The sequence below is a fragment of the Acanthochromis polyacanthus genome, chromosome 7 (assembly GCF_021347895.1).
Source record: "Acanthochromis polyacanthus isolate Apoly-LR-REF ecotype Palm Island chromosome 7, KAUST_Apoly_ChrSc, whole genome shotgun sequence".
In the NCBI taxonomy this organism is placed as follows: Eukaryota; Metazoa; Chordata; class Actinopteri; family Pomacentridae; genus Acanthochromis; species Acanthochromis polyacanthus.
The window spans coordinates 29,931,712-29,946,316 of NC_067119.1; the positions used below are offsets into that span (position 1 = coordinate 29,931,712).

Below are 14,605 nucleotides of genomic sequence, written 5' to 3' on the forward strand. Positions count from 1 at the left end.
AAATCATTTATATATATATAATATATTTAGTGGGCTGATAACAGGTGATTATATGTTATTCTGTAGAGAACTACTTATGGATGACGACTTTTTCCAACTTTCAAACTTCACAACTGTAGACATTTATCATAGACTTGAAGAGGCACAGCTAAAAAGAAAAGACGCCTCGCCACCTACACAAGGTCAGCTGCTGACATGCTCGCAGTTTTGTGTCTCCTTGTTATGTGAAAAACCAACAAAGTCTAATGAGGAATGCCAGTGGAGGCAGTCTAACAATCTTAAATGTAGAAAAGCCAACAGAGCTTTGGTTTTCAGGTCACCAGTCAGGCATATTGGCAATTACTCTTAGACTCATTTGAAACGCTCCCAGAGGTTTTGAGGTGATGACTTTTTGCTCGCACCTGGTTTTGCACGAATAAATTAGACTCATAAAATAAATGTTGATCTGCTTCTTCTATTTGCAAAAGTTTTCCCATCTTGGAGGAGGACATCACAAAAACAATAGAAACTCAGTGAACCTGATGAGTCTTCTAAGTTTTAAGGGATGTAATGCCATCTACTGACACTTATAGGTAACTACAGCAGAGAAGAGCCTCAAATTGACTTTAAATAATAAACACCATCACTTTATTCTTCACTCCAAACCGGTAGTATATTCTGGCAAATTTGACAGCAGCAATGATCAAATTAGGTGTGATGTTGCAGATATTGTATATTTGGAACATTTATTTATGTCGTACAATGACTCACCACTAGCTGGATGCAACTTTAAGAAGGTACCTCAGCAAATTAGCAGTATGGACATTTGTAGGAACAGTAGGAAGCTTTTATTCTATTCTAATTAGAGCAGATTCATGTGAGGCAATAGTAGTTGTTTACCTGTTGAGACTTTACATCTGTGAATTGAGTTTTAATAGGCTTGTACTTCCCTGACTCCCTGTAGCTGGAATTATCTGAAAAAAGTATCAGTTATGTGCCTTTGAGAAACACTTTCACCTTGATTGTATCAGAAGTAGAAACATGTGGTGGGCTGTGGTGAGAGAATTCAGCACAGACAGAGAACAGGAGGAACAAAGCTTAAGAACAATTTGAAAATCCCCGTCGCCTGCAGTGATTGATAAGGGAGACTTCCCCACATCTCAGGAATGGACAAACTGGCATGTTTGCCTTTTTGCTTAAGTACATTTTTCTACTTTTTTGTTGCACTTTTTTGACTCATTTTTCACAGAGCTTCTCAGTTCATTTTACAAAATCAAAACTACCAAATACTGTTTGAAATGAACATAGATGGCAAAGAAGTATAGTTTTTTTGTTTTTTGAAGTAGAAATTTATTTGAAATGAAGACTTTTTGAAATGCAACGACAGTAAACATGGGGTTCAGTCCTCCAATACTGAATGGGGGTCAAACTACTATAATCCATCCATTCTCTATCCACCGCTTTATCCTCACTAGGGTCGCAGAGGGTGCTGGAGCCTATCTCAGCTGACTCAGGCGAAGGCAGGGGACACCCTGGACAGGTCGCCAGTCTGTCACAGGGCTACATATACAGACAAACAATCACACTCGCATTCACACCTACGGGCAATTCAGAATAGTCAATTAACCTCAGCATATTTTTGGACTGGAGGAGGAAGCCGGAGTACCCGGAGAACTCCCATGCATGCTCAGGGAGAACATGCAAACTCCATGCAGAAAGATCCCAGGCTCACCCCGGGATTCGAACCGGGATCTTCTTGCTGCAAGGCGAAAGTGCTAAAACAAACAATATCTTGATTTAAAGACCACATAAATGAAATTTCCAAAAAAATCACCCACAAACTAGAAGGTTGCACATTTACTATTCATTTGCATTCAGGGGATGGCACAGTGGAGCTGTATTTTGTATATAAATAGTGCTTTTTGTCATATAAATTTTAATTATTTTATTTTGTTCTATATTGTTAATGCACAATTTATTGTTTTTAAAAGCTAATTTTCACCCTTGGCAACTGGACAGTGGACAAAACGATCAACAAAAGAAAAGACTGTGACGCGGTACATGACATTCTGTAGTTTTTAAAAAAAAATGTCACATACTATAAGGTGTTTGGGAAGCTTTTTCAGTTTTCTATTTTGTTCATGAACAACTCCATCTACTCTGGCAGTACAGTTATGGCGGAATTAATCAGGTATTTAACTTTCCTTTGTTGACATGAGTGTATATCAAGCAATGATTTGGCTTATTTGGATGTCAGCATTTGTTGTACTGCAATATGTCTTTTAAATACCTTTTCTTACACTCTAGGACTTTGTTTTTCTGCGCTGATGAAAAAGACACAAAGACCACAAGGACATTTGGCTACACTGACGCAGAGTTTGATTTTAAAGTGTGGCCTTGTTACAAAAATAGTATATCTTATCCAGTTGTGATCGTTTTTTATGGTTTGATGTTGAACTCATTCAGATGTAACTCTGAGTCAACAGTGGTCGATAAAAACATGTATGGAGAGAAGTCGTCATGGAGATAAATGGGGTTTAAGATAACGCTATTAACTATACAACATTTTCAGTAAAAATCAGAACACTCCTTGTTGTTCAGTGCTAATTTCTGTGGCTATGTTCTTCTATAACAAATGTGTTTTCACTCTCTGCCCCTCATTTACATTTTGTTGTCATAATGAAATTACTCGTTTGTTACCCGGTGTCTGCTCAGTGCTTCATTGTGTCACTTAATTTAGGCCAAATCCTCAATTTGATGCTGAGAAAACAAGATAAACGTTGTCCATCTCCCTCCTGACCTCTGAAGAGGGTCCTTCTCCACCTGTCTGCCTTCAGCCGTCATGCTCATCTTAAGAACGAACATTTGACTTCAACTGACTATAATTGGCTGATGACATTATGCTAGCATGCTGGTGCATGTCCACGAGGATTCGTGAAACTGTCACGTAAATTTTTGTTTTGGTTTCGTGCGCACCAACACGATTTCGTCATGTTTTTCGTGCCGCTCACAACGAAATGTTTTTCGTGTTGCTCACAACGAAACCCGCTGTGGTAATCACATCTGAAAGTGGTTTATACCAGCGGATTCATGACAATCTAAGCTGTCCATCGGCGTATACTGTTTGTGTAATTGCGTTTGCAGCCGTCGGACATTCTTAGAATCGCGTTTGCAGCCTTTGGACATTCTTTAAATTCCTATGCAAATTGGTAAGTGTGCCACCGGGTTATGGTTAGGTTATGGTTAGGGTTATGGTTAGGGATGATGTAATGCAAAATATAGCGTTGGATTCGCAACGCTTTTACATTAAAAATATAATATACCCATTCGTTTGAAATACGTTCTGAGTGGCACGAAAAGTCCGCCGTTTAAAATACATTGGTGTGCATTTCGTTGTGAGTGGCACGAAAAACATGATGAAATCGTGTTGGTGCGCACGAAACCGAAACAAAAATTTACGTGACAGTTTCACGAATCCTCGTGAGATCGGGCTGGCATGTCAGAGTCACAGACAGGCCCCAAATCAATCGATAACATGTCTAATGCAGCATGCCTGCATGAGACCAGATGGGCTGCTTTGGGCAGTGGGATTTGAACGTCCAAACACAACTGATATGTTGGTGAAATTGCAGGTGAAAATGCAAAACTTGATGGCAGCTTGCATAAATAATGGGAGAGCTCATGCTTTCCTAATGTTTTGGTTTCATTAAGGTTCTTACCGTCCAATTAGCAAAAGTCAAATGCACTCACATGGGGTTTGTTTATTGGACGGCGTCTTAGTAGCCTGACAAACACGCCACAGGGGGATTTACCAACACCATGGCTCAAAACAAGTTTTCCATTTTGAGGCCATTTCCTGTGACAGGTTTAAGTGAGACTTTCATGTCTGACAACCAATTCAATGAAGGATCTGCATTTTCAGCAGTTTTAATGTAGTAACCCGGACGCACTAAAGTTAGACTGTGAAATGACAAATTAAAAATAATACAAGTTACAGCGGACTCCTCAGTACATGCTGGATGCCTGGATTCTAAAACAAAAATTATGAAAATCTGGCAGCAAGGGTGCCACACAAGCAGCATAATAAAGTAATGAAACGGTAAAATTAATGCCAAACATCTGTAAAATAGTCATGCTTTTAGCTGATTTAGATGCAGTGAAACAAGTGCCACAAACTGTAAAGGAACTAATTACTATTTGGAAAAAACACAGATTTTTGATGTGGACATTATGTACATTTTTGGCCTGTGTAAATTTATATGTTCTCTAAATATTTTAACCAGATATTATCTGAACAAAAAAGGGGAAAATCTGCAGAATAACAGTTTAAAAAATTTTGTTATTATTTTTCAGTCATCAACACACACAATCAATGTTCTTTCAAATAATGGCCAATATCTGTAAAACAAGGATTTAATTATTTTTTTTATTACATAGAGTTTGGAGACATTGTAATTTTATGGTCAAATGTTGTAAAAAAAAAAAGCAACAAGAAAAGCATTCAGAGAGCGCAGTACTTAACCAAGGCTGTTCATTCCTCCATATGGCATTGCCAGAAATGCAGCATTTATTTATTAGTTATTGATGATCAGAAATCATGGCAACATAGAATGTGGCCATTTAATATAGAATGACCTTGATCTGAGCACAGGACTGTGTTATGCATGTGTAAATTCCATGACCTAAATATGTAGCGGATGGCGGGAATTGATGGAACTTGGAAAGTCCGCAGCGGTCGATTTGTAGTAGGATCGCAATATGATCGACAACAGGCAGCTGACGTAGCATTTACTTGTTGTCGTAGTTACGGTGACGCCGTGGCCCGTGACGCTATCTCGCAATGATAGAGAAATCTTTAACAAACTTGTGGATTGAGACTATAAGCTGTATCGCTGCCAAAATCTAATCAGGTGGTCATTGTGCTATTTCTGACCTTCCCTGAAAATTTCATCCAAATCTGTTTGTTTGTTTTTCTGTATTGTTGTACACAGACGGAATAACAGACAGACAGACAAACATGTTCCTTGGTGGAGTAATTATCATTTGTGAGAATGCAGATTTTTGATGTGGTTATTATTAACAGTTTTGCCCAGTTTTCTTTATGGTTATGTGTAAATTCCTGTTTTTTTAAAATGTGATTTTATTACTTTTTTGTAATATATGTATTTAGCAAAATAGGGATAAACTGTAATATAACTGATGCAAAAAAATTGAGGGTAAAAACTGTTTCAAACAATGCAGAAGCAGCACAGGCTCATCCACACAGCTGAGTGTATGGATGGATGACTGCACTTGTCCTCCAAACTATCTTTAGTGACTGTTGATGTTTCCACAAAAGTGACCCCAACGTTACGAAACAAGTAACTACACAGAGATGACTACAACAACAACCACAAACAGGTATTTCAGTTTTATTATAATCCACTGTATGTTGAAAGTGGTGCGCTCTGATATCTCTCATTATCAGGTGTAATCCACACCAGTTTACCCCTCTCATTACGAGACCCTCAGAGGGGCTGAGGGAGACACTGACATGCTGGCAGGTTGCTTTGCATAAGCCCCGAGTGCTCGCCTCAGAGGCTTTCCATCCTGGAAACCTGACCCATCTCTTCTGACATCTACACATCGGTAATATCCTCAGTGTAAATGGGCCAACTTTCCATGACAGTAAGAGGTCTAACTGCCACTGGTCGCTGACATTAATCTGATGTGACAATCATTACTGACCCATCAGTCAGACAGGCTACTAGGTAATGGTGAGTAAAAGGCCAAGGCTGTGGTGGTGTGAATCAGATGACTGGCTGCTGGTGGTGGGGCGGCTGTGACAGGCTGTAGGGGAATTGTGGGAAACAGCACCGGCCTGCCGGAGGGGACAAACACACCACAGCTGTTACTGCCTGGACATGGATGTAAGCAGCCAAAGTCCTGGGAAGCTTTCCCCTATGTCTCCCAGCATCGTCAGTGGTGGTGGACTTTCTCTTTTGATTTGTCTTCAGTGCTTAAATTTGAGGAACCATGGCAACCAAGTAAAGCCTCGGCACATAGCAGTAAGAAAGCTTACTGTCCACACAAGATTGAATTGTACTTCTTGTCAAGGGGTTTTGCCTCTCAATGTTTGAGATCTTCTATTTATAAACAGGTGATTTCTGCTTGTTGGAGGCACTGCCAAATGCCATGAGGTCCATTTCCTGTCTCTTTTTCAAATTCAAGAGGCATGTGGGAAAAGCAGGGATCTTTTAAAACAAACTTTGCTGCATGTCTGTTTTTTCTCCTTAAAAGGCTGGTCTGTGTTTGAGGGCTTTATAAAGGGCCACAGGGGGCTCCAGACAGCTCATTCTGAATATAATAGAACTGACAAGAAAGTGTGACATTATTTTTGTAATATTAACATTAGACTATATTGTGCTTTCCCATTTGGAGAGAGAGTCATGTGCCACAGATATTAACTCGTGTATTCGTGTTTTGTGCACTTGGAGTTCCCAGAATCCACTCTGAAGCTACATCCCTCATGTTGTGAATATTTTCAGTTATTAGACTGTCTCTGCGTCCTGAGTGATGCGTCACATTGATAGGTGCGGTTTGCGCAGCGCAACTCCTCAAACAGTCCATATTTGTCGGGCTGATGCGCCGAGAAACAAGCACTTCTGGAGCAGCTATATTTAGATTCTCTTACTTTTTTTTTGTTGTATTCATAGTTTAGGAGCACAAGTTACATTTCTCTCTCGGGATGGGCCACGCATCCAGCACTCCTTCAGACGGATCATTCACCAACAGAAAGCAGTCAAGAACCCCACTGAGTTGTTGGCAGAGCTGATGCTGTGCAGCTGCAACGCGCTCATTCTGAAACCGCTGGACAGGACCCGAGAGCAGGTTACACATATCCAAATATGCGCGTAATTGGAGCGCACTGGCGAGGCGTCCCTTGCACCTCTATCGGGATAAGATTGTCGTGATGTTCAATACTTCGGGGATTGAGCTCGCTTTTAACAAAAAAGAGGATATTTCCGAAGGTATCAATGGCACTCTGCAGCTTCTCTATGTCCTCGTCACCACCAGCCCCACAACCATGTGGAACAAGTCGTGGAACGAGTCGTGCGGGGAGCAGCTGCAGGACTTCGAGCGCCCGGAGAAGATCATCATCGGGGTGATGTTGGCGATTATCACGGCGGTCACGGTGATGGGAAACACGCTGGTGGTGATCGCGGTGTGCGTGGTGAAGAAACTCAGACAGCCTTCAAACTACCTTCTGGTATCTTTAGCGGTGGCGGACCTGTCAGTGGCCATAGTTGTGATGCCGTTTGTGATAGTGACAGACCTCACCGGGGGCAAGTGGCTTTTTGGAGAGGTGTTCTGCAACATTTTCATCGGCATGGATGTAATGTGCTGCACTGCCTCCATCATGACCCTGTGTGTGATCAGCGTGGACAGGTGAGTTTCCAAAGTTAGCAGCTGCACCGGAGCTGCTTTGACAGCGAAGGCATTCGTTTTTGCGATGGCACCGAAATTACGCATACAGTGCGCCATGCGTTAAAAACGACGGGCACGACAAGTATATGGCCTTTACGCAGCTCCGAACCACTGAAACCCACTGAAGGCACAGAGAGAGAGAGGGAGAGAGAGCGAGAGAGAGATTGAGAGAGAGAGAGAGAGAGAGAGAGAGAGAGAGAGAGAGAGAGAGAGAGAGAGAGAGAGAGAGATCAAGTTATAAATTAAGCAATGAACTATAAGTTAAGCCCACGAAACAATGGGCTAGAAAAATGTAATTTAAGTTCCTAATTCCAGATCAACCTTCCCCTTGATTATCTGCGCAGTGGAAGGCACTGAACCAAGAAATTAATACACAGACTGTGAATAATTCATAGCAGGCTTAATTAATTTGCTTGACCGGACCATGGGACATAGATTCCTGTAATTAGGCATTTAGGATGAGCGCCCGCTGACTTTTATAGATGATTTACCATTGTACATGTTTGTTTGGGTCACACAGGTCACACCTAAACCATAAAACAAAGCAGAAGCTGGTGGAATCCACTTTACACTACAATGAGTAAAGTTAAATTAGGAAAACTGACTTGTTTTCTGGTCTCATTAGGTGCATAAATATGAGATTTATCACACTGGTACTTTGCATCAACACATTGTTCCAAAAATTATTCATGAAATGAGTTCCCAAATGCCTTACAGCCAACTGCTTTAAATTCCACTTTCAAAATGGGAAGAGTAAAACCTGAGCAATCATCCCCACCCATCCAGATCCCAATCTGCATCTCAGCACAGTTCCTTGGAGCCACTGCTCATAAAGGCAGAGCAGAGTCTGATAGCTTGAGACAAATTAAATACTCCCAGTGCTCCCCCTACAACTCACAATGAAATAAATGTCAAACGATTGGTGTAACTGTTCTGCTTTAGTAACCGTAATGAAGACAAAAGCTCAATCTAGTATTGATGATCTGATTATTTCCTCCTGCTTGCCAATCAGATATTATTACCTCAGAGTATTACACCCAGAATTGTGCATGTTTTCTGCTCATGGATGAGCCAAGCTATCTGGATCACAGATAACATGCTGTGATAGTGAAATTGTTCCAGTGGGCTGAGATAAAGCTAACGTAAGTATACGTGTGTTTTGGAGAGATCGGACAGAATGGTGAATCAAACAGAGGTCTCAGCGGTTAGATGAGTGAACAGTGTGTGTCATCAGGTCACATACCGGCCCTGTCAGTCAGAATAGACCCAGACACATATCAACCTGAGTAGAAATTTAAAAAAAAAACACATGAAAACAGGTTTAGCCTTGCTATCCAGTGAAGGATGAGAAGGAGTGTAACAAACCAGCTTGACTGAATCTTAGTGACTGTATCTGATTGGAGGTGTGAACAGCTGACAGTATACACTCAGAAAGTAGAGGTGGACCTGTGACTGAATATGTCTGCAAAGACAGAGTAGCTGATTGAATCTGTTGCTATGAAATCATAGTGTGGACACCCTCCAAACCATTTTGTCTGTGTCTATCTGCCTTTTGCTTGGCACAAGACAAACCTAGAATTTAAACTAATGCTGTGTTAGTTTGGGTTTGTTTTCATCCCCACACAGGCTTACAGACAGCTCTGTAAACAGTTTGTGCTCATCTCCATGAATACAAACTCATTTTAATTAAACAATGCAGACTGTGCTTGGTATATGATTCACAATGGGAATCACAGGGATAATTCATTAGGATGAGAATTGCCAATTAGTCGCATGATTAGCTGTAATTAAGGGTCTGTCACTGCCATTCACGCTTCCCAAGGACGTGCGCTGTAAAATTAAGCTGAAGACAAGGGAGCGCAACGAAACAGGACTGACCAGTGGTGTTTGTGATATCGCCCATGAAGCCTGGGTGCTCGGCTGCCGAGAGGGGTATCGATTTACTCTCAGAGCTGCTTTAGGTTAACAGGGGAGAAGGTGCACTGTACTGTATATGCCAACACAGAGAATGTGGTGCTGGAGCGGTGGTCCCCAGTGTGTGTGGGTATTCATTTATGATCCTGCAGGAGGCTGACAGGGTTCGACGGGTGCAGAAAGACTGCTGTCATTCAAGTGGAATACAGTATCTGTGACAAGTTTATTCATTAGCCCACTTGGGGCAAAAATAAGGGGCAAAAATAAGTTGCAAACCACGGCGTAAACTTAGACAATAAAGATTTCAAATTACAGGATTCTTCTTCTGTTTTACAATTAAAGGTCTCACGTTGACATTGGAGGGCTGCACAGTGGTTCGGTGGTCAGCATTTTCGCCTTGCAGCTGGAAGTTATTGTTTCGGTTTTGGAACAGATGCACAATGCATTTCACTGCGCATTATACTATGTGCGATTGTGTTTGTGGTAAATAAACGTCTTGAATCTTGAATCTTGAATCTTGAAGATCCCTGGTTCGTGTCCCAGCCTTCCCGGGAACTCGCCACATGGAGTTTGCATGTTCTCCCTGTGCATGCGTGGGTTTTCTTCAGGTACTGTGGCTTCCTCCCACATGCTGAGGTTAATTGGTAACTCTAAATTGCCTATAAGTGTGAGTGCGAGTGTGATTGTCTGTCTCTGTATGTGGACCTACGACAGACTGGTGACCTGTCCAGGTTGTCCCCTACCTTTGCCCTAAGTCAGCTAGGATAGACTCCAGCCTCCCTGTAACCCTAATGAGGACTAAGTGGGATATAGATCATGGATGGATGGAAGTTGACATAGGACTGCTCCTATAAAAAGACAAAAGCAGGATTTGGCCTTAAAACACAGAATCCTACATTTCCCATATTGCAGCTCAGTAGCATCCTTAATTGCCCTCCTAGACTGATAAATGTCAGCATCTCTAAAGCCTCCAAAAAGTGCTCTAAGAGCTAAAGAAGACTTTTCCCTCCACAGACTAAGTAAGTACTCACTGTAGAGTAAACTAAACATGATGTGTAAAAACAGTGGAGCGCCCCTTCAGTAATTCAGAGCCTCATTAAAGGCTGATTTCATTATATTTTTAGTTGATAGAGCAATTCAGTAGTGCATACTTATAAAGGAATGTGTAATTAACCCAATGACTAGAGGCCACACACTCAGGTCTGTGGCCCTGATGCAGCTACTTGCTTTGTGCAGTTGCTAATTCAGTGTTTTTCAGTGTGTTGTGGCTAAATTTGCACATGCAGTTGTTTTGTGGTTAGACTGTGCTTTTTAAATATGGAAGTGTTTAAACACAGTTCAAAACACTCTTGACACCTGCACAGTGTTTCTAAACAGGTGACAGTGGTTTAGCAAGACAAGGCGTATTTCCTGTCTCAGCAAACAATGTGGGAAAATGACACTCTCACTGTGGCTTAAAGCATTTTTAATCTTCTCACATTAGCATAGCAATTGAGAAATTGTTGGTGTTAATAACCAGATAGGAACATTTTGTGTGGGTGCTTTTGATCTAATCCAGCAGGTTAAATACATGGCAAATTAAAGTACTACTGAAAAAAAAACAGATGAAAATTAAATATTACCATGAAATGGGCCCACTTGTGGATTTTGCAGTATCTAAAATACTAAAAATATATCAAAGCAAAGGATAAAGTGGCATTTATTTTGTCCAAACCTACTTAATGTGAGTGTGATGGAGGTCCTCATTCATTTTTAAAATAACATTTCTCAAAGCCTCCTCCTGCGAAAACAAGGTTTTATTTTGTTTGATTCTCCATAGGGTGTTTTTTAGTTACTAGAACCATGGCTGAGCATTTATATCTTGAATGCAGTCTACCAGTAATAGTATCAATAATAGCTGCTTCCTGTTTCACTCTTCTTCTTCAGAATTGGCTTCTGGCTTAGATATGTATGGCTGAAGTACTAAAATATGACAAGTTGCCATTCTGTAGAGCAGAGCAGTTTCACAGTGAAGTCGCGGCGAGCTGATGAGCTTGACTGGCAGTGAGTGTGGGAGAACAAAGTGGAGCGAGAGGCACAGACTTCCATAGACTGAATATGGAAGATGGACGTGGGAAATCTGTTGCACCTGCATTCTGTCTAACAGCCAGCAGGGGGCGACTCCTCTGGTTGTAAAAGGATGTCAGATTGTATAGACGTCTAACAGAAATGAACCTACTTCTCACTTGGTTTGTTGTCTCAGGAAGCATTTTTGTAATAAAGTTATGGTTTCAATTGTGAGTTTCAGCACTTTTGTGTTAATTTAGTAAATGGTACCCTCAGTGATGGTAAAGCAGGGTGTATCCTTGTAATTATCAGCGTGCTGCCATAGCAAAATGTCTGGAGTCCTCTAGCTGACACTCAACAACCAAGATGATGATGATGATGATGATGATGATGACTACATTTCAAACTCAAATCTTCAAAACCGTGGTCCACCAACCACAGAGTGATTTCAAGGTCGCTAGCCAACTTTTAAATGTAGTTTTATTCATTCTTGGTAAAATAGCAGATAGAAGTTACCGGTACATCTAAGCCATTTTAGGGTTGGAAGGGATTCATTTCACTGAAAAAACACCAAACATATGGCTTTGATACACAGAACAGAGTTTTTTTTTAAAGGATTTAATCAAAGAACAGAGAGGGACTTTAAATAATATACAGAAACATCCTATTAATTTAAAATCAAAAAGCCCAACCTGCCACTTCTTTTATCTCTGTAGTATGCTTGAAAAATCCTTTAATATAGTGATAACTTACTCTATAAAACTCAGCTTAAATGTGTTTCTCACTCAATAGTGGTAGGCAACTGGCAGACATAAGTTACCCTTCCTGTAGCCCAGGTTCCGTCAAAATAATCACAGAATACTCTTCAGTGCTATTGATTTTGTACTGTATGTGCAAATGCTGTCTTATGGCTGTGAAAGCCAAGCTTATGGATGAGTTCATTGTTCGTCACCTTCACCCTCTTTAAGTGGAGTTTCAATACTGAAATTGAAGTTAACACACCAAAGCGCTGACCCAGTCATGGCACAAGAGGCCAATGTGAGTGTTGTGAAGTAAACAGAAGAAAGGTTATATATCCAAGGCTTCCTATCTGATCTAATATAGGTCTGCTCTTTCACAGGATATCCCTGCATGAACTTTGAGCCACAGCTTAGCAGCTTTGTGCTCACTTCCCTAAAAAGTTAGGATCTCTTTTGGCTACATTCAGTTTTTACCTTCGCTGAGAGTAATATGTTGTATGTTCAATAATTTAGAAGTCAAATATGAATGATTTATTCACAACAGTGGGAAGTGAGGATAGACCTTTTCTGCAGCTCGTCAGACGTCTAAGAAAAGACGATGCCAAAGGAATGGGGGAGCTCCATATGGCAGGAGAGCGACGCTGGCTCAATTTGCAAATCCAGTGCAGCCTGGCTTTACTGTCGGTGAACTTGTGCAAGAAGGATGGGATGTAGGTCAAGAAAAAAAAAATCACATAACTGCAGTAAAGTAAACTTTCCCACCAAGGCTCAGCCTAAAGAAAGTACAGTGTGGGTGTGATCACACCTGTAAGCTCCTGCAGGGGATTTGAAGGAGGAAATCACTCTTGCTGGGGCCCTTAGATGGCAGCTAGGATTATCCGCTGCCTTTGCATCCGTTCTGCCAACTGGTGTGTCACCGATGAGCCGAGTTCACACGCGGCTCCCACATCGACCTGCCCTCCGCTGTGATAATATTTTGTGGGGTCGGTGTGTACATTTGTCCCAGGAGAGACGGCCCTTTGCTTAATGCAGCCGGGAAACATCCAGCCGCAGCAGCAGACACAGATGACTTGACCTAGGTGACGCATCCTCTGGTAATGTGATGTGACGCCTCAGCTCCACTCTCTCAGGCACTATTCACTTCCCACTTGTCGGCCATCTCCGCCAAAATGTGGAGGATTGGACATCTCCTGTGAGGCCAGTGAGATCAGATCAAAGGCAGTTCATGCTTATAAAGGAATGCTTAATCGGGACAGAAAGTGTGTTTCGGTTGTAAATGGGATGTTACGCTGAATTCTTAAATCCTGTGATCACAACCAGTTTACAGAGACTGCAGCATTTTAGAGGCTTTAGAAACCACGAGAGACGCATTTCATGTTACAAGCCGCTACAGCTATTTTGCACTGAGAGGACAAACCACTTTTGTCTTTTAAGACGAAACAATATTTAAATGTAAAATCCTTCCCAGCTCATATCTTGTAAACAAGCTCTACTTCTAGAGCAAAACTGCTGTCAATGGGAATATTTCAGAGCACCATGAAATAAAAATGCTGGGAGCAGGCATTTCACAAGTTAATCATTGATAAGTGCTGCTTGTACTATCAACCGCAGTTCTGTTTCCATCCTGTCTGACTGTCTGTTTGACTTTTATTACAGAAGCACCTGAAGTGAGAGACAAATTACCCACTGATCACGTGATAATATAGGCCAGTGTGTGTGGGAATGGACCTGAAGGGGTTTGAGCTGATTGGGAGCAGAAAATCAAAGGAAAGAGAGCACAATGATAGCCATGGTGTGTTGTTTGTTTCATGACTTTGCCGTTGTCCTTAAGCGATTGCTATTTTTAGGTGATTGAGATTTAGAGCAATCTGTCTGTTGGCTTCACATTGGTTTTTTCCAAAAACAAAAACACTGAGCTCTGGCTTGTTTCAAAATCTGTGGTAGCTACAGAAGGTCCAGCGTACAGCAAAGAACAACTTTGTGTGATGTGTGACTATGCTCAGACAATAAGTAGAATATGTTAATATGCTGTTTTAGCTCTATTTTTTCACACTTTTTACACGAGAATGGACACAGTTACTTTTTAATGCTGTTTTCTCCTGATATCAGGTTAATTTATCTCATTATCTCAAGACAATGAAGCTTGTTTTCTTGTAATAGCACGTTAATTATTTTAGTACAGAAAAGGTTACTTCCTCTTTGTGTATCAGACATCATGAGTGCCACGCCAGCAGGATGCAATCTACAGCGGAGCCAGGGGCTGCTTGGCTCCTCTTAATAAGACATGAGCTCCCCTGAAAACATTCATCCATTTTCCTCTCATCCAGAGCTGCCTGCTGGTGGCAGCAAGCTAAGCAGGGCATTTCAGACGTCCATCCAACCAGCAATGTTTTCCTGTTCCTCATGGGGGGTCCCAAGGCATTCCTGGGCCACATGAGCTATATAATTCTTCCAGTGAG

At 41.4% G+C, this 14,605-nt stretch overlaps 1 protein-coding gene across 1 annotated transcript in view; it reads left to right on the forward strand.

The window, feature by feature from the left end:
- Nucleotides 1-6,455: 6,455 nt before the first annotated feature.
- htr7c (5-hydroxytryptamine (serotonin) receptor 7c) overlaps nucleotides 6,456-14,605 on the forward strand; it is a 34,361-nt gene continuing 26,211 nt past the window's right edge. Inside the window, exon 1 of the mRNA XM_051951111.1 lies at nucleotides 6,456-7,407. Within this exon, the coding sequence (XP_051807071.1) occupies nucleotides 6,932-7,407 (476 nt within the window). The 5' untranslated portion in view covers nucleotides 6,456-6,931. The remainder of the gene's footprint in view (nucleotides 7,408-14,605) is intronic.